The sequence below is a fragment of the Mycteria americana genome, chromosome Z (assembly GCF_035582795.1).
Source record: "Mycteria americana isolate JAX WOST 10 ecotype Jacksonville Zoo and Gardens chromosome Z, USCA_MyAme_1.0, whole genome shotgun sequence".
Classification (NCBI taxonomy): Eukaryota; Metazoa; Chordata; class Aves; order Ciconiiformes; family Ciconiidae; genus Mycteria; species Mycteria americana.
Window position 1 is genome coordinate 72,273,356 of NC_134396.1, and position 22,888 is coordinate 72,296,243.

Consider the following 22,888-nt stretch of genomic DNA (forward strand, 5'->3'; position numbering starts at 1 on the left):
AGAATCTCCAGATTAGTGCATCTCAGCCTTCTTTAAACCAAGGACTACATAGTATTTTTTGAAGACATCTCTTGCCTGTTTTGTAGAGCACTGCCATACCAGCTGTCCATTTCAGTCAAATGACCACTGAAATTTTAAACTACCTTGAGCACATACTGATTTTCCCAGATTTGTTTGCTTTACTCTGAAGGAATGGGTTTACATGTTCTTGATGCTTGTGGATGCCCCTCTAAGCAGGTCTTTAAGGGAAGCACTGTTTTTACAACAGAAGCTAAGCTGCTTTTTTTTTTTTTTTTTTTTCAGGAGGAAGAGTCAGTTTTTCCTCTTGGAACAGCCTGTAATGGGCAGTAGTGAACCTTACTGCCTTGGCTAGTACATAGGACACCTTCATTATTTGTCCAGTTGCCGTCCTATAAAGTATAAGTTCACTGATGTTAAATAATCGTTTCATTTCTGTCTATGCTGGCTCTCTCAAAATCTCATAACTGGAGCAGTAAGGTTAATGACAGGTGACATCACAGCAAATAGTTCAACAATAGTAACTGCTCCGAGTGCTTCATGAACCACTTTCAGGGAAACACATGCTGAGATCTCCACGTCAAAGGAACTGGAAAGCCCACCTATGTCACGGGATTTGATTCCTACAGACTTCTTTATTAACTCTATTTCTCACTTTCATTAAGGGTTTATAAAAACAACTTTATTCACTGAACATTTAGGAGTTTCATCTACAGTCAGAGGAGATGATTGCACAAGACAGATATAGACAGGTACAAAAATCTGCAAAAAGCAGATTCTTCTTCCCTGTCCATCAACTAACTACAGAATTTCTAATGATGACTATCCTCTACTATACCTCTCAGTTTTGGATGACTGAAGTTAACAATAACAAATCTCTCACTCAAAGGCAAATATTTTATTTAGAGGTTTTATCTTCGGCAAGAAGATGCCCTGTTTAGTCCTTGCTTTCCCAGCAAGTTTATAGTGGCTGGCTGTGTGACATGCAGTGTGCTGGGTTGGACCACATAATCTCATGTATGTATTCATCCTTCTCCTGAGGATGAGAGCTGACCTTTGTAGTGGGTTTGATTCTGGGGAAGGCGAGCAGCTCTCCTTTGTCATTTACAGTGTTAAAAATGAGAAACGCGCTGTTAATATGCCGTGCTTGGTCCTTGATCCATTCTTCACAGTTATAAGCCTCAACACGGACACCAACCTCCACACTGAAATAAAAGTTTAAATTAATTATTGAACTACTACAAGTGATGCAGAAGCAGCCCTGAGACATACTAAAAAGGACTGCTGTACACCTTCTTGTATGCAGGAAGCTTGACTCAAATACCTCTTATAGCATACAAAATAAATTACTCAGTCTGGACAGACACATTTCAGAAATAAAATAAAAGGTGGCATTAGCTAAATAGCTTTAATAAAAAGAGCGAAACATGAGCTAAGTAGCAAAATATAAACACCAGTAAGCATACTGTGAGAACAGACAGCAAAAGTGAACAGGATGCTATTGATTTGACATTCAGCAGAAGCATAGCATGAAGGTAATTCATGCCCTACTAGCATTCTGCAGGGACCAAATACACCTACAAAGAAAACAGCCATAGAACAGCAATGCCAGGATAACATTTGTCCTGTTTACAGAATTTGGAGGAGGAATTACTTTAGCTTCTGCCTTCTTGTGGCTTGTCTTGCTACACCTCTTGTAACTTCTGAACATGTCCTCCTGCTGCAACAGGGCTCCACGTAAGTTGTGTCACACCCCTGGCATAACCAGAGGATCTGTTGGCCCAAAGTGCCACTCCTGTAGATTGGGAAATAGCCTAGCAGAGGTGCTATCCCTTTCCCAAAGGTCAGAGGAGAGTCATTCTCTGTGAGGCAAACACAACAGTAGCCCTAAAACTGCAGAGGAGATAGCTAGAGCATGCATAGGAAAGAGAAAGAGAGAGTAACCATTAGCAGGCAGAATCTGTGCAAGATTGGTCAACAGCCACATCACTAAATTCCAGGAGCAGGTGCTCAGTGTGCCAAAATCTATGCTTCACACTTACAGTGACCATATACTCAACTCAAGATAAAATTTCAGCATGGGCTGTACTCATTTATTCCAGACGGCAGCTGGCAAAGCCTCACCTCTGTGTACACCCAAACCAACACTGGGAAGAAATAAACAAAACCATGAATTTTGCCAGTAACGTAAAGGTCAGAACCCAGATCTGTCAATAGATGCCAAGACAGGAAAATCCTGGCAGCAAGCTGGAGTGTTCTGAAGAATCAAAGCTGAAGAATCAAATATCACCCTGAATTTCAGAGTGATATTTATGGTCTGAGTTTGCAGGATTGGGATTTGCTTACAAATGATCTTTAAATTGAGAGTGAAAGTCAGAGAATAAACTTTTTAAAACTTTCACTGAGAAAAGTAAAAAAAAAGCACATGTAGACAGATAGTTATAGATCTAGATATATCCCTCAAAGCTCCAGAAGAAAAATAATTCATTCAATAACGCAAATCCTACTGACAGCTGAAACCTGAAACACACAGTTAGGCTGGTGCCGGAGAAGTCAAGGAAGACAAGCAGATGAGGAGCTTTACCTATTCTGAAATGTATTGTTCACAATTGCATTGAAGACAAGGCGGTCACCCACAACAGATGGTCCCCAGAATTTAAACATATTGACTGATTTCAAGATGGGATATGAATGACAAAGGCGGCTGAAAAAGAAAGCAAGAGAGACAGAGAGCAAAACATACAGTCATGTTAAAGAACCTCCTTTGTTAGGTTTGAAGTGGGTAGTGATTAGAGCAACAAGGTTTGCACAACCTAGAAGATCACTATATTACACTAATTTATTCCATAACCCACTGAAATACAGTTAACATGTTCAGCTCCAAGAGCGTATAGTTCGAGCTTCAAACATAGTAATACCACTTATGTCATGCTGTTTCATTTTCAACACACTTTACAAACACCAACTAATTAATTCTCACTGCTTGATATTACCTTCTTTTGGAGCCAGACCATGAATCCTTTACCTACAAAGTAACCACTTACTTCGCAGAGTTTCATTAATTTCTATATGACTGCATGGGGAGTAGGTTATTGCTCAGTACATAAAAATGTCAGATCATAAAGCCTTCAAACAATTAAAAGAAACCTGAGCAGAAAGGCTGAGCACCAGAAACAGTGTTCAAGCAAAGCAATGTCAGTCTATCTATTCTTTTTAATATTTGTACTGTTTTGCTTGTTTGTCAGATGTTTTCTGCCAGTGTTATATGAAATAAGAATAAAAAACTACTCATAACTGCCAAATGCATAGTTCATTTTGTTTTTTTTTTTTTAATTTGGTCTGGTTTACTAAATTATGTGCAGTTCACTACTGGTGCTGAGCCGGGAAATTCATCCTTGCACATACAAAGGCATAGAAAGATGTTGAACTGATCACTTACCAGTTCAGAAACACAGAACTGCTGGCTAAATTTCAAAAGCTGAGGGCACAATAGTGTATTACAAACACACAAATCTTAGTAATTCTGTTCTCTTTGTCCTTCCAATTGCACAGTGCATCTGCTCACCTGTCTTTTCTTATTTCAGACCTGATCCTGTACTGTGTTCAATTACATGTAGTCAGGTTCAGCTGGGTTGTCCTACTGGATCTCTTTGAACTGCTTGTGAAATACACTGTGGCCACTCTGGTAAAACATTGCTGGTCTAGTACGGAAGATTGTCTGTGCCAGGTGAGTACCCTTTCCACGAGCGTACTAGCAAAGCTGCTCTTTGGAGCAGTACAGTGGACAAACAGATACACACCTGATCAAACCCAGCCACACTGCTAAAGGAAAAGTTTTGCAATACTGTGTCATCTACACTAGGGAATTCCAGTAACTCATCACTTCTCTGACCTTCACAGATGTTCCAGAAAAAAAATCTGCAGTACAGATACAGCTTAAGGGTTTTCTGGAATTGGGATCTAGTTTGCAAGCTCTCCGGAGTGGGCAAAAATTAGGTTTCTTCAGCAGTTCTAAATGTAGTCAAAGCCCCACTCTTTACTGGGATCTCTGTGCATCACATGAATAGGGAACAATATACAATAATGTCATTTATTTTTAGACTTTGAAAAAACATTCTCTATCCTCATGCATGTGTACAAAACTCCTCAACGAGAATCCCACATGCACATCTGAGAACAGATTTTTCATTGTGCAGTTTTTAAACTTGAAAATACAACTTTGTAGCATTCCTAGCTTTTAACTCAACTGCACTCAGCAAACTAATGTACCAGTGTTGTTAAATGCAAACAATTATCTGTAGCTAATTAATTGACTGGTACGTCTTTTTAATAGACTAATACATTCAAATGACTTTGTAATTTCATTAAGAATAATTTGCTCTTCTGATTTAAAATGCTAAATGGTGACCTTATTTAAAGATGCAAACACAATATTACTGAAAATAAGACAGGAACAAAACAGAAATTTGGCCTAAATATTCCATTTTTCCTGGAAAACTATGCTCTGAATGCTTTTACTGCAAGTGTAAGAAATAAGAAAGTACAGATCCAGTTCAAACTAGTATTACTAATATTGAAATGGCTTTATTGCTATCTGCAAGATTTTAATTTACTGTACAGCCAAAACAGTGGAGGAGGAGTGGGGAGAGGGGAGAAGGAAGGTGAGTAACCTTGAAGATGCCCTTAGAAATTTATTTTTCAAGGGTTAGCTATCCTCTTTCATTCCTTCATCAGAGGTTGTGGCCATAGCAACTCTTAACTGGCACCTTCAAAGGTCAGGTCTAATTGTGAGTAGCCTCACAACAGGTTTGTAGTGAGACTAGTTGTTTCTCAAGCATAAACTACAAAATCTATTTTCAACAAGCCTCTGTCACCAGTTATTACTCCTGAAATTCTCAACATGACAAATCATTTTTGACATTCATTATTTCAAAGAATTTTTTTTCACTACTTCATTTGCTGATGTTTTCCCTTTCTTTTTAAACTTAAATATGATTTTCACTAGGTAAAATTTATCAAATGAAAACAGGTAAATATTTGGGGTCATATTATGGCAAAAATCTGAAACAATCCCTTTGAAGCCAATGAAATTACACACTGGGGTAAGGTCAGTACATTCTAATGTTACTAAAGCAAGCTGTTTATCCAACCACTACAGAAAATCTGTTGTTATCAGTACAACTACTGGCTACAAATCAAAACTATATGAATAATTAATGGGGAAGTCATTTAATTATTAAAGTTAAAAAGCGAAAACATATCTAACATCCCTGCAGTGAATTAGGTCACTTGGTATGCACGGAGAATTCAAACTGAAACTCAAGCATTGCTTACAAAGAAGCTTTGTATAGAGTCCAAGAACAAGGAGGGAGAAAAACAACGGTTTGATTTCAGGGGAAGAGAAATTAAATGGTTGTATGTCTAGGCCATTCTGACAAGCAATACTAGGCAGTGTCACAAAAATACTTCACACTTATTACCTGAAGATGTCAGAGGCCTTTAAACTGCTAAAAATATTAGAACCCATAGGGTGTGGGACTTGAGAGACTGAAAGGCTAAGTGACTTGCTGAAGGTTATGAATCCATTCTGTGTGGACATCAACAAAACAGAACCTGTTTCTTTTGATTCTTCTTCTTTGACTTATTCTTTCTTCTGGCATAAGGATCTGGAGACTAACATTTAGAAGGCTGTTCATTTTTGGATATCATCTGATACAGGGTCAGTATCAGTTTTATCCTGACTTAATGACTAACTCTGCTTTTAAAACACTGCACCAACTACAAGGAAGCCAAGTTTCTATTCCTATTTCCAATGCTGACTTTCTGCAGAGAGTTTCAGGATAACATAGACTCTTTTGCCTTAGGGTCTGCATGTGTAACCGAAGAAGAATATTTGACTCACTGTCCTGGTTTCAGCTGGGATAGAGTTAATTTTCTTCCTAGTAGCTGGTATAGTGCTGCGTTTTGGATTTAGGATGAGAATAATGTTGATAACACACTGATGTTTTAGTTGTTGCTAAGTAGTGCTTATACTAGTGAAGGACTTTTCAGCTCCCCATGCTCTGCCCGGTGCACAAGAAGCTGGGAGGGGGCACAGCCAGGACAGCTGACCCCAACTGGCCAAAGGGCTCTTCCATACCATATGGCATCATGGGCAGTATAGAAACTGGGAGAGTTGGCCAGGGAGCAGCGATGGCTGCTCAGAGAGAGGCTGGACATTGCTCAGCAGGTGGTGAGCAATTGCATTGTGCATCACTTGTTTGGTACATTCTTTTATCTCCCCCCCCCCCCCCCCCCCCGTCCTATTAAACTGCCTTTATATCATCTCATGGGCTTTACCTCCCCCCCCCCGATTCTCTCCCCCATCCCACCGGTCGGCAGAGGGTGAGCAAGTGGCTGTGTGGTGCTTAGTTGCTGACTGGGGTTAAACTACAACACTCCCACAGTGGTGTGGCATGCTGTGGGAAATGTATCACAAACAGTTCAAAGGCCTCCTGCAATCTGAGGAGGAAGAAAAATCACAAAGGTTTGGGTCTGTATTTTTCATAAAATAAATCCTAGTGAAACCCTTAATATTAAAATCACATCCATTTAGAACCATATGGGAAGACTATGATGTAGAAAAGTACCTTGCTGAAATACTTGCCACTGTCTCCATCCAAGCCATGATCTGGCCACCAAAAGTGTTTCCATGATGGTTTGCATGAGGAGGCTGGACAAGCTCAATACTCTGTACATGAGTAAGGTGAGTTGAAACTGCATCTTCCTCTTCAAAACTATCATCTGAAATACAGCAGCTAGTAAGTCTGATAGCCAAGAAGAAAATATCCCCAGTTACTGAAGCATGCAATTTGCTTCAGGCACCCTGAAAACAAGAAAAAAAGAAAGACACAGAAGACCTTTGCTCTTTGCAAGGGAAGCAAGAGGCTGAAGATTTGCTCTGTTCTTTCAAGACACCTAAGAGGTGGGGGATGGTGCACCCCGCAGTCTATCACAGCACAGTGATCCTTCTCAGCCCTCACTATATCCTTCAAAGAAGCTGTGTCAGAAGCTGTTACTGTGAAAGTTGGCTAGCTATGAACGCAGGCAGCCAACTGCCTCAGCCTGTGCTTGTGATTATTCATGGTTGCTATGCATGACCTCTAACAGATGTTGTTGGAGCAGTTTATCACTTACTCAAATGCCTTTCATAGACTTTGACCACCATGTACGATAGGTACCTGTGCAAGTGTGTCTAATTAAGGCTGGAGTATGACATGATTATTTCATAACCTGTTACAAATCTTGTGATTACCAGAGACAATATAGAACACAAGAGAGAGAGAAATACGGATCAGAATCAGTAACCACCTTCCATTATCTGAGCATTTCCGATTCCACTTTCAAATGTTTAGCCATACATCCTCACTCTAATCTTTGTTTTTTCAGTTATATTTTGCAAGAACAGATTTAGGCATGAGATGATGTCAGGCATTTTAAAAGTGCGTATCTGTGCTAGAAGCTACTTGACCTGAATTGGACTTTTGGCTTTTGCCATAATTAACTAACTTCATGATTATATGAATGTGTGGACACATTTGACTAACTTGCACTTTGGACCTACTTAAGCTGTTACATAAGATCCACTGAGAAGACAAACTGGAATTTCTGGATATGATTTACACCTATTTTGCTACCTGGCAGCCTTTACACGCAATATTTTCTTCTCTCTTTCCCCTATTTTGCATGTTCTGTCTCCTTAAGGAGGTGAATTAGTGCTAACAATGATAAGATCCTTCGAGGAAGTTTCCAGGCAAGGCAGTGGAAACCAAAATCAGCAACCTCTGATTTGGCTTCCATGGTATTACGCTGTCTCCTATGAGACAGTTACCATGAAGACAAATAACTTGTTTGCTTGTAGCAAACAAGTCTCTTCAGTTCTACACAGTCTTATTAAATTGTTAAGACTAGAATATATATTTACAACAGATTTCATCTTTCCTTAGGAAAACCACGTAATGTCTGTTGTTTACACATGGAGTTACAGCTCAGGTTTTCCAAATACCAGCATATTTCTTAACTGTTGTGAATAATTTATTTTGCAGGGGAACACAGCAACTTTTAAGCACAACTGTCTTTAAGAACAGAGATTACTATCAGAAATAAAGATGAACCTGTTTCTTGGTTCAATTTTTCTAATTTGGTCATGAGGAGTTTAAGATTTTTTTTACCTGTTTTGACCTCCATGTAATGAAGTTTCTCCTGCTTGTTGGGAATGATCTCACAGCATAAACATAGTTCTTAGTGCTTTCTTGCAATGACACAGCCATAAGCCTGAGTGAATTTTATCCTATCTACATTACAGCTAGTGTCATTATTACCGTATTGCAAAGTTTCTGTGTGAACTGTTAAACCTTACACATATAACCTACACGAAGATTTACATTTCACATCTATTTAATGCATGCTTGGCCTTCAGTCCTGCATTTTTAAATCTGGAATTTCTGAAAGACAAAGAAATACCACTCTATTAGAATAACTGTCTTACACACCCTCACAAATCTGGCACATGCTTTTCTACGTGATACCACAACCTCAAGGAGCTCTACTCAGATGTTTTGTCTGCTTGTTTTCTCCCTTCCAACTGCCCATAAGTCATTTGTTCCATCTTCTGTGCTGACCACAGTAATCACCTTCCTTATTATTCTCCTTCATTAGGTTCTGAAAGACCTGTTCATAGCTCAGTCGGATTCTTCTTCTCTCAATAGCCAGGGTATGCTCCAGGTGGTCTTCTGTAGACAGAAGCTTTACAGGTTCTAATTCAATCTATACAAATGAAAAAAAAAAAAAGGTTCTGAATGCCATAATCATAACAAAGTGCACTTTGAACGTAAAATGGCATCAGCATTTTCTACAACCTTTCGCTATCAACTGTCCAAGATGACAAGTTCTATTAATACAAACAAGTGCAGAGTTAAAGTTCAAGAGATTCTGCATTATCCTTTCAGAATCATTTGTTAAAACTCAATGACAAAGTGCTTTTAGCTTTTAAATACAAACATCCATGAGAGCACACACAGTTTAAGGACAAAAGAAAAAAGAAAAAAAGAAAAAAAAGGAAAAAAGAAGATCTTAATACAAAGGTTTGAGTACTGAATTTTTGTATCAGAGAAATAATCCAGTCGCATTGATCAGTGGTGTAGTCTATGCGAAAGTGTACCCCAGAGCCCTCTCCCACTCACTACATAAATAGTCTGCTCCCTCCTTTCACAATCCACCTATTCCATCTATCTGAGGACCTATTTTCAAAGCACTGGTTTTCTGAGGTGGAGGAGAAACACATGAACACCCAGCACTTGGTGCAGCTTCAGACTCTATACATTTATGCCCAAAATGCTACTTGTGCCCAGAAACACACCCTACTCTTGCCAAGATCAGACCTTCTTCTCCCATAACTGCAAATTCCCCATGTATGTCAGTTCAATGACAAACTGAATCCAAGCCTGTACTGGCTTATGAAAATTATGACATTTAGATAAATACTGCAGAGGTGTCACTGAACAGTCACTTGTGTGATTTTTCTACAAGGTCTCACCTCAGAAACCTTGAAATAATGCACAAGGACTGCAACAAATTCAATGTTTTGTGTCCTGCAGTGGTGCAGCTTATGTTTCTCAGTCTTTGAGTCTTCACTCAAACCCTCTTCCAGTTTCCTTGCCTCCTTTCTGGCCCTCCTCATGAGCCTCCTAGCTTTTTCCACATGGCCCAGCTATAAGATTAAGATGGTGAGTGCATACTGTTGCTCTCTGCACAACTTTAGCAACAGTTGTTCAGGAAAGTGGATTTGAAAAAACATTCTTTAATTTCTCCAAGACTTTAATTCGTGATGGAACTTGAACTGAAGTCTCAAACTCCCTCTGGGGCATTCCTGTCTTAAGCCTAATCTTAGTTAATCATGACCAATTTAATCCTGAATTAACCTCCCTGGAAATCTGGGCAAAAGGTAAATGGGTTGATGCCATGGATATGATATCAAACCAATAATAAACAATCCTTACTTTATACTATTTCAGTGCTTTCAGGTTAACCAGTTTAGCCATTAACCTTTCAGAGACAAGCTGGACTTCAGTTTTGGTAAAACTGTTCTGATCTGTTTCTTCTGCAAACTGTAATATATCATTGCAGAAGAGAAAGCAGAAATGGTTGGATATATTAATTGCTCATGTGATGAGTGCTCTCTGCCAATCTGCAGTGGATGTTAAAAAGGCAGATGCACTGTCATAACCCATTCAACAAGACAGGAAAGTCAGATATATGATTCTAGTCGCTCATGTTCAAGAAAGTAGAATACTACATACAAAGGGAGTTTATTATTAAGATGATGTGAGGAATATTTGGCCTTTCTCATATGAAAACTTTAAAAGAACTGTGCCCGTTTGGCACAGCAATGTGAAGGCCAAACAGTACAATGACTGATTTCTAAATACCTCCGGGGAGCCAAACACTGGGGAGAAGAAACAACATTGGCATGAAAACTAATTAAAATAAATGGCAAAGAATTAATTTAGATTGGAAGCTAGGTTAAAAAGAATCTCTTCTATCTGAATAGTGATGTCCAAACAACCTCCTCAAAAGGGCGAGTGAAGGTTAAAGAACCCCCACCCCTAACACCTTTGCAGGTTTCAAGATGTATATAGATCAGTTTCTGAAAAGGAGAGAGACCATGCAGACTCACAGGGATCTCTCTTCCAGTGCTTGCCTCTGTCAATATTGGAGCCCTTACAAAGACACCAGTTCTATTACTAACAAACGTGCAAGAGAAAGTGGAAACAATAAAAAAAGCCTAACAACTTCAGAGCAGAGATGTGGAAAAAATATATCTCCATATAGTCTGGACTTCATGCTGTTTTCCTATTACTGACCACAATAAACAGGTATGGACATTTTTGTGTGGTTCACAACCAGAAAATTGGGTTATTTCACAGAAACTCAGTCCCAGTAACTTCAAGCATAGAAAAAAACAGAAAGAATACCTTTCCAGCACCAACTGGTTTGGCTACATATGTTGCATATGCCACACTCACAATTTTTTCAACATTAGTCAAAATGTCCTGTACTGTAACCTTGATGCCAACCTACAAGGAAGGAGGTAGTGGAGGAAGGAGACAAAAAAGGTATTTATATCATTGTCAGATGAGTTGAGACAAAATGGTGCAGTGTTTATCAAATTAATCACATCCAGTCTCTTAAACCCAAAAGAAAAAAGGTAAAAAATTGCTCTGCTATCACTGATACATCTCTGACCACATAAGAACATCACAATATTTGCTGAGCTCTGAAAAGCTCTTTAGTACAACAACTGTGTATGTATGTTTAGCATCACTTGTAGGGTAAAACAAAAAATAGGAAGGACACTTAGATTTAGTTTTATGCATATCTCTTTCCATTTACTTGTGTGCCATTTGGAGTCCCCATCTGAATCTTTCTAAGATCTGTGTGAGCAAAAAAGTCTGTATAAATGTATAAAACACAACAAAACACTTGACGGTGGAACACCATATTTGATCCTGTAAGACAGACCTGACGTGCATCAAAGCTTCTGGTTTTTTTTCTAATTTTTAGAACCTTTTGGAATACATTCTCTGTGAGATGCATCACGCCATTAATATTAATGAGAATTGGACTTGCGCACAATGCAGAGAAAAGTACCTGTAAGGTTCAATTCTGATTTCAAGTAAGTGATTGGGCAATGCATCGCATACTCGCTACAATATGAAGAGTAAGAACATGCATATATCTGACATAAATATTTTTGTATCAGAAGTTTCAAAAATACTTAGAACTCCACCTATTTCAGTGGATCCCAGCTCTGATCCAAAGACTGCTTAGAGGTCAATAGCTTCGGTCTGGACCAACACCACCTATCCCATCCTGTCTGTTACACCTGCGAAAGATTTTAAGTCTTCAGGGTCCCGTTTCCATTTTGGCATGGACTATTCTACACGAAACATGCAATTATAATAGTCGTCATAAAACCAGAATTTCATTAGGCAGTGTTATTGTTTAGCTATCTGCAAAAAGTTCCTTCTGAAACAAGAGTGGACCCATGTTGCATTCCTCTACTCCTCCCAGCTCTCTTCTGTTCTATAAATATCATTAGGACTAAGAGTGATGATCTCTTACCTCCATGCTGGTTTTGAATGCTCTGTTCACTTTTGCTTTGATGGTAATAATTTGTCCAACCCTGTTAAGAAGAATAACATCTTATGGTATGTAATCATGCAGCTTAATAAGGGTTTGAACCTGCCTCTCTAAGTATTTCTAATAGTAGTGAAGAAAATCTCATTAGTCAGTCTGTGTCTTCCATACTGTACTGAAAACACACTGGAAAAGGTTTAGCACTGTTATTCATCAGTCTGACTTCATTCATGCTCAATAATGATTTCAGTCACCCAGAAAACTGCATAAGCAGTTTTGGCCAAATTTTGGCCAAGAACAGGGTTGCAGCATGTCCCTTTTGTCCTAACAACATACCTCTGAACAACTACTCTTTCCCATTTACCTTCACAGAATACCTAAACAGAATGACATCTTTTTACCTACATGGAATCAAATTTAAATGAGGAAATAATTTCTTTCCTTCTGGAATTTCTACAGTACCTGTTATGTGCTGATAACAAGAGTAACCCTTGTTTTCAAACCCCTAATATCCTAACACAAAGCAATGCTGAAAGGGTGGAAAGAAGCCAGTTTCCCCTAAAGTTGTCTTATTGAGCAGAGCAGTAAAAGGACATGATGTGCATGGTAAGTCAGAACTACAGCCAAAATAACTGGGCATCAGGCCACTGCCTTCAGGGAATTTAGACTGACTTACAACTGCTAAAGATCAGTCCCAGAGCAGGCAAAGTGCAGCTAGCTACATCCAAGACTGCAAAATATAACTCAGACCACTTGAGTACCTATGAAACAGGCATTTATACCTAAGGATTTGGCACAGTTATGACCCCAGGTTATAAAAAACAAATCTTTATAATTTCTTCCTATTTCTTCCTTTCATTCCTTAATGAATAGGGTTTTGATGTTTAAAGGTAAGGCTTTTCTTAAATTCCTTCTCTCAATGCCAGAACTTCAAACAAATTGTTACCAAACACTAGAATGGGGAATAGGAAACCTTCTCCTTTACAGTACAAGACAGGAGCAACCAACTACACAGAAACTTTCTCTTTCTTGTTCATATTCAAGAACACAAGTAGAAGCCTTTGAGTAGATGGGGGGGGGGAAATGGTTAGAGGAAAGAATTAAGACCATCTGCAGATACACAGCCTTCATTAGCTTTTGAAGAAAATATTCAGAAGGAGTTTTTCCATCATTCATTGCAAAGAAAAAGCACAATCATTAACGTAATAGTTCTAAACTGCACAGGCAAGGGAACCACTAGCTTGAACACAAAAAGTGTTCAGAACAATAACACAATATTTATGTTTAAGCTTGGAAAAGAAGTTAACATTATGGTCTCGTAAAAAGGCTGTAGAAAGCTTAGAGACAGAACTCAGTCAAGTACACTGAAACACCTCTGAAGACTCTGTATCTGTCATAAAACTCCCAAGAGGACTACAGTAACACAGCAGTAGAGCTAATGACAAGTATAAGGTGAAAAGAGACAGAATATATTCATTAGATAAACTCTATGATTGAACAGGACACACACTGATAGCGAGTGTGAGGCTCTCCTTAAAAGAGGGAGAGTTCAGAGTCTCTACAGATGCTTGCAGAGGATGTCATGGTCCCTGTCAAGAACATCATGATGCTGGATTGTCCATGAGGTCCCAGTGGGGACTGCAGAGGTCTCTCTCTCAGGCTTACTGGCAGGGCACTATTCTTCTGTAAAAAGACCGTTTATTTCACCTTTGTCATTGACAGCTCCCTAGTGACCTCTCTTCCTCTGCGAGAACATTGCATAAGAGAGAGGTAAGTCTGGGTCTGTCCACCTTTGAGGAAACTGTAGGGTGGGAACAACAGAACAAAGGTGGATGTGATCTCACTCAGCCTGAGACGGCAGTCCTGCAATGAGGCAGGTTTGGACTTCACAGACATTAGATACCCTGACTGACATCTCTGCTGGTGCTCCAAGCAGTCTATGCAGCTGGACGCACATTTTGTTGTAGCAAAGTGTAGTCCTCTGGGGTCCACAGCCATATCAGAAGATAAAAGATGTGAGAACTGAGATGGTCAGACAGTATGATAGGGAAATGTCTTTTCATATACTTTCAGGAGCTGTTTCAAAATGAAATGTTTTACATTGTATCACACATTCTGACTTTGGACAAACTGATTTATTTAAGCCAAGAGAGCTGATCAGCTTGGGCATTTAAATAGATACCTAAGGGTAGAAGTCACAGAATACCACACTTTCACTTGTAACTGGCAGAAAGCTTTTGAAATATATCAGAATGAACCGAGTATGATTCACATATGGAGCACTAACAAAATTTAAATAAATTTAATTTAAAATCAGATGTTCTTACTACCACTGAACTGCTGCATATTAAAAGACAACGAAGAGGGATTTATTTGTTATCCTGGCACAAACCTGAGTTTTGCAATATATAGATTTGTGGAAATCTCTGTTTCCATGTCAACTGAAACAAAATATGCACAGAAGAGTTAATCCTTACAGAACATTTGGTAACCTGAGTTAGGTTGGGTTAGGTAATGAAACCTTGCAGCAGGTAACTTACAAAACATCTTTTTATTTACTAGGGTGAGATACAAGAGCTCTCTTATTTATGCAAGATGTTTGTATAATCAACAAAATCTGGCAAAATTTAGGAAATTACACAGTAAGCTACAAACGGGATGTTAGGGATGACCTGAGGCTGAAAAATAATTACTGAAACCACTTCACAGTTACTATGCTTGTACCCTATATTCTTGTTAAAAACAAAACATTGGCACCACAAATGGAAGGAGAACTAGAGACATACTAAGAAACAAATTTGGAAGGAAAAGTATTTTCATTGTATTTTAGAAGCTCTGTTCTGCTCTCAGAAACAAGAGAGAAAATTGCTCTGAGGCTACTGAAGTCTGAAATACTATGCCTAAAAGAAAAACATTACCCTGACTTCATTTGTAGGACTCTTGGATTACAGTTTTCACAGACAGGATTTTTTCCTAAGGACAAAATTAAAAACACAGAACAATTACAGGCAGGACAAAGACTTTAAGACTAATTTTGTAAAACAGATCAAGAAATTCTCTTGAGTTCCAGATTCAGTATGACCATGTTCACTTCTTTGTTACTGGTTTCTAGTTCTCATCCTAATGGCCACTACTCTAAAAATCTGCTGTTCAGAAGTGTGAGCAGATGCTTATTTTACACTCGTGTACTGCAAACAGTTTTAAATTGAATCAACTATACATCTGACAGCCAATGTCGCTTGATTCACAGTCAGGACAACTGCATGTGCATTGGTCTGTGTCACCAGGTCCATCCCATCTAAGCACCCATTAATTTCCAGAGTGCAAGCTATAAAAGCACACAAAAAGTACAAAGTAATGGCTTTAAGTTTCTGTAAATATATGGTTTAGGAACAAATGTGCTATTTGCTCTTACAGTGTCTTTTATTCCTTGGAAAATAATGAAAAACGTTAAAATAAAAATTAAGTCCTGTATTATCTTGTAGACTCAGTCAATATTTGGTGATCACAAATGCAAAACATTTCTGTTTTATTACATGAACACATGTTTTTAAAAGAGCTGAAAGAAAGAGATGGTAAGAAATAGACTGAGAGAGCACTTGCAACAATTAAAAAATCATACAATAACTGTTATAGGTATGTATTCCTTATTTAACAGAGATAAGTAATGGCCTGCAGCATTCACCTTAACTAGAGCCAAAGATCACCGGGCCATCAGTTTCTTAGCCGGCATCTAGGTTGCCAAGTTAAAGTAACTAGAGTTTATTTTTGACCTGTGAAATTGACCTGTTTTCTAGGTGAGTCAGGCTACCACAGGTAGAAGAGAGCAATTTTGAGACTTAACCCTGTGACTCTGGGGAGTTCATTGGCCTGCTATCTCAGATTTTATGATGCCTCAGTTTATCTCTGCCAAATAAGAATCTCTAGAATGAAAACATTTGACTATCGTTAGCTGGTTTTGTACCTGGCAGCCTCTTCAAACTGTACGTCATCCATAGACACTGTCACGCAAGACACACCAGCATGCTTCTCAGCTTCAAAAGAGATACGTGGACACACAATTACCACATTGCATTTGCAGCAAGCTATTCCCCTGTATACTTGTGCATGAGAGACAGCGATGAAACACAGGAGATTCCAGTTCTTCTTTTGATCACCCTAATGCAAGTTTGCAATGGACCCCTTAGAAAAAAAGAAGCTAAATAAGATTAAAGTTAGTATTTACCATGAAGTAAGGGTAACATCAGGAGATGAGACTAGATTATGATAATGATCCTACTCAGTTTGAAAAGCTCTATTTAAGGTCTTTCTCTAAAAATGAACCTTCTGGTAAGAGAGAGCTAACAAGCGTGTTGCAGGACAAAAAGAGTCACAAAGCATTAACAAGCCTACAGAAAACTCAGCAATCTCCCTCAAAACAGGATGACGTGACTGTTGGCTATGGTAAACCAATGTGGAAGTTTTATGTTAGTTGAGGATTCTCAGACACAGGAGAAAGATCTACCGGCTTATTAGCATGGTGACAGCAGTGGAAAGCAGGTAAGCACATGTCCTCAGTGCTGTACTAAAAATGCAGGAATTAAATAAAAACAAATACAAACAAGATTTGAAAAAAATCAAACCAAGTATTTACTTATTGTAAAATATTTTTACCAAAAATTGAGCTGTGTTCTTCACCTCTCTAGGATGTATTTGGTTATAAAAAATAATGCACCCTATTTGTATTAATTATGAAAGTTCATCTAGAAAAGGTAAACATCTTAACTGTTAGTATTTCACAGCCCAATAGTTATCTTTTTACAGCAAGTTATTGTGATTTATTATTTATTTGACCATAGCACCTAGAGTTCCAAGTCAGAGGCTAAATCTCCTCCATGCTAGGAGCTGTATAAACACAGTGAACCCCTGCTCCAAAAAGTTTCCTGAGTGACAGAGGCAAAAGAGAGGACTAGCAGGAAACCTAGAAAATAGCACTGCACAACAGGCAGGAGTTCTCACTCCCAAGGAGCCCAGTATTTTTAGTGACCATCGGAAGAAAAAGCTTGGAGGAATTAGGAAAGGATAGTACATGAGTTGTATCAGTATCTGAGGAGTTCACTTTAAAAATATGACAGTAAAACACAATGAAGGTACTTAGCAGAAACACAGCAAACTGTGATGAAAGGGAAGAGGTTGCTGATGACTAAGAGGCTGGAGTTGCCACTGTGACAGGTAATGCAAGGTGATGAGTAAGGTGGTGATAATCATAAATAGCCTCAAAAGTGAGGAAGCACCCAGGTGGATCACATCTAAAGCAGCAGGGTATGAAATGAGGAAGGTACAAAACCCAGGCACTTGCAACTGCACCTGCTGGCACTAATGCGGGTGAAAGATGGTAAGGCCAAACAAATCCCTGCCTGGCACATTGAGTTTGCTGTGAGCCAAAAAGCAAAGCAAGGAAAGGTGTTTAAAATCCTTTGTGTGGAACGGGATTAGCCCTGTGGGGTGAATGACTGCTGCTGCCCTAAACCTAACCAAGTAAAAGCAATTATGAAAGGTGGGTTGATAGTGAGGTCCGGTGGCAGATTCGCAGCTGATGAAGACCATCACAGCTGAAGTCCAGGGAGCAAGGACGAACCGTTGTAGCAGCTGGGGCTCTGCCACTTCAGAGCAGGGACTCGAGTCCAGAGGTTGCTGAGATCAGTTCAGATTCTCTCTGCAAAGAGCACTGTTAAGGGCTAAATCACTGAAGGGCTGAAATTAAATGACTCCTTCGTGCTAAAGTAAATCTCAGAAAAAAAGTGTGATCATACTGGGAAGTTGCTACATGCGAGGTAGCTACTGGGGTATTGTGTGGGACAAGTTCTCCAGGATCCCAACTCTTTCTATCTGGGAAAAGCAGATTACGTAAAGCTGCACCGAGCGCAGCACACACCCACGCAGCGAGCACACCACAGTCACCGCGTCGCATGGAGACGCCATCCAGGCATGAGTTCCCCAAATACACCCGCTATTCCCTGCAAGGCTCATTATGGACTGCTAATGTATGCAGCTGTAGCTGGAAAGGGAGTTCACTGACAGCAGAGATGGCAGAGCCTTGGGTTTTCTTAGTGCTTTAGATGTGGCTTTCACTTCCAGAAGTTAGCTGAGGAGATTTTAAAAGTTTTCAAAGCTGCGTTACACCAGACACGAAGTGCTCTGTACGCTGGTTGGATTTGTGGTTGGGTTTCTTTTTTCTCCCCCCACCCATGTGCCCATATTCTTAAATTAGTACTTTTTTTTTCTTCTACTATTTCTCTTTTTTCCATCCCTTTTTCCCCTCCATTGCTCTCTTGTTTAATTCTCCTCATCCTAACTGCCCCCGTCACCCCCTTCTTTGCTCTCCCCTGAGATCTGACACTCCTCTCCAGCCCCACAAACCTTCTCGCTCCCTTGACGCCTGTTCCTAACCTGACCCCTCAAATCTCACACGCTCCCCCTGCCTCAAACCTTCCCTCAAGTCCCCCCCAGCTCCCCAGCGGCAAAATTTCGCCTCCTCCTCGCCTGTCATCGGCAAACACCGGGACGGGGCTACCGGATTTTCAGAAAGGAGACGCTGTCCCCACACAGCCGACGAGTTTAAGGCGCGTTTCTGAGGGGAGGCAGGGCACAGGGCGGCCCCCGAGCAAAGGGCGGCCCCGCCGCCCTGAGGGGACGCTCCCCCGCCCGCCGTCAGCCCCTGCCCCGCGGCGCCCGCCAGGCCGCTGCCGCCCCTCTACCTGCGAGGCAGGCGGTGGCGTCCATCCACTTGAGGAGCTGCCCGGCGCTCAGCTCCCCGCGGTGGTTGGCGTGGGCCGGGAAGACGGTCTGGCACATGCAGACATCGCCGCCCGCCGCCGCCCCGCTCCGCTCCATGGGTGCAGACTGAGGGAGGCAGCGGCGCCCGAGGCTCCCCCGGGCACGGAGAGGCAGCGCTGGCCCGGCCCGGCCCGGCCTCTCCGCTGCCTAACGGGCTGGGGCGGGCAGGTCCCGCCCCAGCGCCAGGGCTGAGGTGGAATCGGCTCCGCTGGCGGGGGCCCGGCCGGGGCCGCGCCGCTGCGGGGAGGCGGGAAGGAGCCGGCGGGCTGAGCGGACGGGGGTGCCGGGGCGCGCCCAGGGGCACGGCAGAGCGAACGCGGCCCCCGGAGGGGCGAGCAGGGCGGCAGCAGGCACACTTTCACGCCCGGCTGCCCGTTTCCATGCCCCGCCGCTCCTGCCCCGGGACCTGCGAGGCCGCCTCACGGCCTGGCGTCGGCCACCACGATGGCGCGGCCGCTGAGAGCCTGTGTGCTGCCGCTGGCGGGGTTTGGGATGCCCGTCGCCACGGAAATATTTATAATCCGGCTCAGATTTCTTTTTTTTTTTCTTTTTTTCTTTTTTTGAAGTCTTGCTCACTCATGTTGTCACCGCCTTGACAGCCTGGCAGATGGGCCATGGGAAGACACGTTCCCATCTCCAGATGCTGGTGAGCCCAGTAGGAAGGTGCCGCGGCCTGGTGAACACTGTCACTGCCGGTACAGACATTTTGACACCTACCTCGGGAGCCACGGCCCCGGTCACGTATTCACGCAGGAGTTAATAACTGGAGACCTCATAGAGGGCTCATCCTCTTACCTCCTCCTCCCCACACGGCTGGTAAGGTACTGCAGGATATTGCTCTTGCAAACCATGGAAATACAAGCACTGCTGAGGAGGAGTAGAGCAATCGCTTTTGAATGGGTCAGGAAGGTCAACACTTGACTATTGCCATGGGTACAGCGTTATTACTACTGAAGGCTCACCCATGTGGAGAGGGCAGTCTGGAGATGCTGACAGGCTGGGCTTGCCAGCTGTTGAGGCAGGGCTGGTCAGTGGAGCAGGTGTGCTGCTGCAACTCACCAGAGCGTGTAACCTGCAAATGGACTTTAAGGAAAGACTACAAAGTTTATATTTGACTCTCTGCTATTCCCCCCACCCCCAGGTATTGTAAATAGCATGGTTTTCAATAGAGCAGCAAGACTTTGTTTTCTGTAGCCTTTCCTTACAGCCTTTCCTCTTTATCATCTAGCTATGACTTGTTACCCACTATTCCAATGACAGGCTTCCCATGTTTATTAAAAACATACATAAGTGAATTTATATAATGAATTCTCGTTCATTTAAACATTGTTAAAGATCCAGCTTTAACCCATAACAGCCAGGAAAATTTGAATTTTAACCAACCTGCCTCACCAAGGTGGAATTTCTCAGTGCAGTAGGGATTTTCTTTCCACATGGTCTGTTACTATCATTGCACTATAGCAAGATCTGTGTTTCTTTGTCACATACTCTTTTAGCAAGCAACAGGATGGCTGTACCATCACACTAGTTACATTCCAGAGGATACTGGCTCTGAAAATCAGCATGCTGTGCTATTCCCTAGATTGATTTCTATTCTGTTGCTTCAGAAAAAAAGTTTGTACTGATTTCTCTTTCCTTCTTTGACTGGCTTCTGTGAAGGAAAGGAACAGACTCTCTTGGAAGTGGCAGCGGCATACCTCAGTCTTGCTACCTGAACAGGGTTTGTAAACACTATGCAGCCAGTGTTTTTTCGTTCCTTGTCTGCTGAATCTAGATGACAAAAACTCAGGTATCAACTTCTCACACCATGGACCCTTAGAAGGAAGAGTCTTTAAACAGAACTAAACATTTTTCTATTAAAAAAAAATTAACTTGTGTTTTGCCTGCCTAGGCCAGTAATTTGTAAATTTGTTTTCAGGTTTACCTTGTCACTTGCATTGACCAGGCTTTCTCTAAGAAAATGCTTATTTGTTGTTCTTTCACAGGTATTTAACATAGTCCCAGTGATCAGGTGTTTGGCCCATAATATCTCTGTTGTCTGCTGTGAGATTAGGAGCTACAAATGTGTTAGTATCACAGAGAGATAAAAGTAGAATCTAAATCTGCTCACATCTAAAACTTTCTGAAGTACGTGGAGGAGTACATCCTTGGGGCGAGTGGTCAGCAGACCTCTCTTAGGCTGTATGGAGTTTTAGAGAAACAGAAAAGGTAACTTCTCTCGTTTCTGTTGGGGTAAGGGAAAGCTGGTATTTGAAAAACACACTTCAGAGCTGTACATACCTCTTCATTGCTAAGGGAAGGATGTCATTCAAAATACATCTGTTGGAAATAGGAGCTGCCCTTGCAGAACAGGAACGGCCACCCAGGATCCATACATCACTCAGTCACTGACTTTGGTGAGATTGTTCTTGTGAAATGAGAACTACTGGTGAATTAGAGTGAGCTCAACTCTAAAAGTTTGGTTAACCGACTAAGAAATTGACTTTCCTTCAGAACTGTTGTTTGCTAATGCAGTTTTTAAAAGTTTCTGTCAATAAATGATTCACACTTAATGGCTTGAGGCTTCTTGTGCTGAACTGGAATAGTAAAAACAACAACAGGTGCAGTACTGTTTTAAATAAATTTACAAAAAAACCCCAGAATGGATATTAGGTTATCGTCTCCTCATAACATGCATTTGTAATAGAAGCAATGTAAATTAAAAAGCTTTGTGCAGCACAACAGCGTATCTCACGAGCGCTGTGGAGAACAAGACACAGTGCAATGCCTGTAGTGGAACTGTGCCAGAAGAGGTAAGGCACTTTATTAATAAAAGATGAGCTCAGTATTAGATGTGAATAAATCTTCTGTAAAGTAAAGCCATTAGAGCGGGCAGGAGGTACTATTCAATCATACAGCGCGTGGGCAGCTAGCAGCCCACTCAACTAACAGCGTCACTGCTCCAGACCTGCATTTCATCCAAGTTAGAAATTATCCTGAGAAACGATATGGAACAAGGGGGTAGCAAAGGAGGTCTGATTAGGAACCACAATTCCACAGAAGCCTGTAATCTAGAATCGGTTTTTGGGTTTCTACCAAAATTCCTTCTGTATTTAAACGGATGTATGCACGACTGGAGAGCTTTAGCCTTCCTTGGAAAATAACAGACTAATGTGATAATCGTGACATTGTTAACACCTTCACAAATCTTTTCTTACCAACGGAGTCAGCAGCTGTAGGACATGCCTCCAAAATGGATCTTTTTGGTAATGTTTTAAATACAGATGTCAGTTACTGCAGTAAGTCAACTACAATATATAGCTGTGCATCTTTGTAGACTGTATACTTCTATATTCTTGAAACACTTGTATTACTGCCTGAAGTTATAAATGTTTTAGAGATTCATATGTTTCTTTCATAACCCTAGTTATTAATGGAAAAAAAGAGGGTTTTTTTGACACAGCTTGTGAAAATACAACTACTTCTTGTAAAATGAAACTTTATTCTAAAATGTATCCAAAATTGCAAGACACAAGCACCATTAAACAGATAAATAGACATATATTTATGTACAGAGAGCATCAAAACACAAAACAATTGTTAATATAATTCTTATACCATTTTAATGAGTATCCATCAATAAAACTTTACAATTTAAAGAAGACTTTTCAGTTGCAAAACAGTTGTAAAATCATATGTATAAATTATGTTTACTACAATTCCAATAACAGAGGCAAAGTAAAATACAAAAATAATAATCAATACTGCAAATTCAAATACAAAACCCAAAGTAATGCTGCACAGGTACATATGTACACTGGATGAATTCATGCAGCTAGGCAGTGCAACAAATTAACTGCTGAGTTTAACTCATCGCAAAATGGAACAACCATGTCAG

The 22,888-nt window shown here is 40.7% G+C and overlaps 1 protein-coding gene across 1 annotated transcript in view; it reads right to left on the bottom strand.

Moving 5' to 3' along the window:
* Positions 1-19,068, bottom strand: part of ACOT12 (acyl-CoA thioesterase 12) — a 30,907-nt gene extending 11,839 nt beyond the window's left edge. Inside the window, exons 1-8 of the mRNA XM_075526742.1 lie at positions 18,933-19,068; positions 16,160-16,229; positions 12,181-12,241; positions 11,031-11,132; positions 8,691-8,823; positions 6,648-6,801; positions 2,603-2,722; positions 1,073-1,223 (exon numbers count right to left, since the gene is read on the bottom strand). Of these exons, the coding sequence (XP_075382857.1) occupies positions 1,073-1,223; positions 2,603-2,722; positions 6,648-6,801; positions 8,691-8,823; positions 11,031-11,132; positions 12,181-12,241; positions 16,160-16,229; positions 18,933-19,068 (927 nt within the window). The remainder of the gene's footprint in view (positions 1-1,072; positions 1,224-2,602; positions 2,723-6,647; positions 6,802-8,690; positions 8,824-11,030; positions 11,133-12,180; positions 12,242-16,159; positions 16,230-18,932) is intronic.
* Between the last annotated feature and the right edge of the window lie 3,820 nt (positions 19,069-22,888).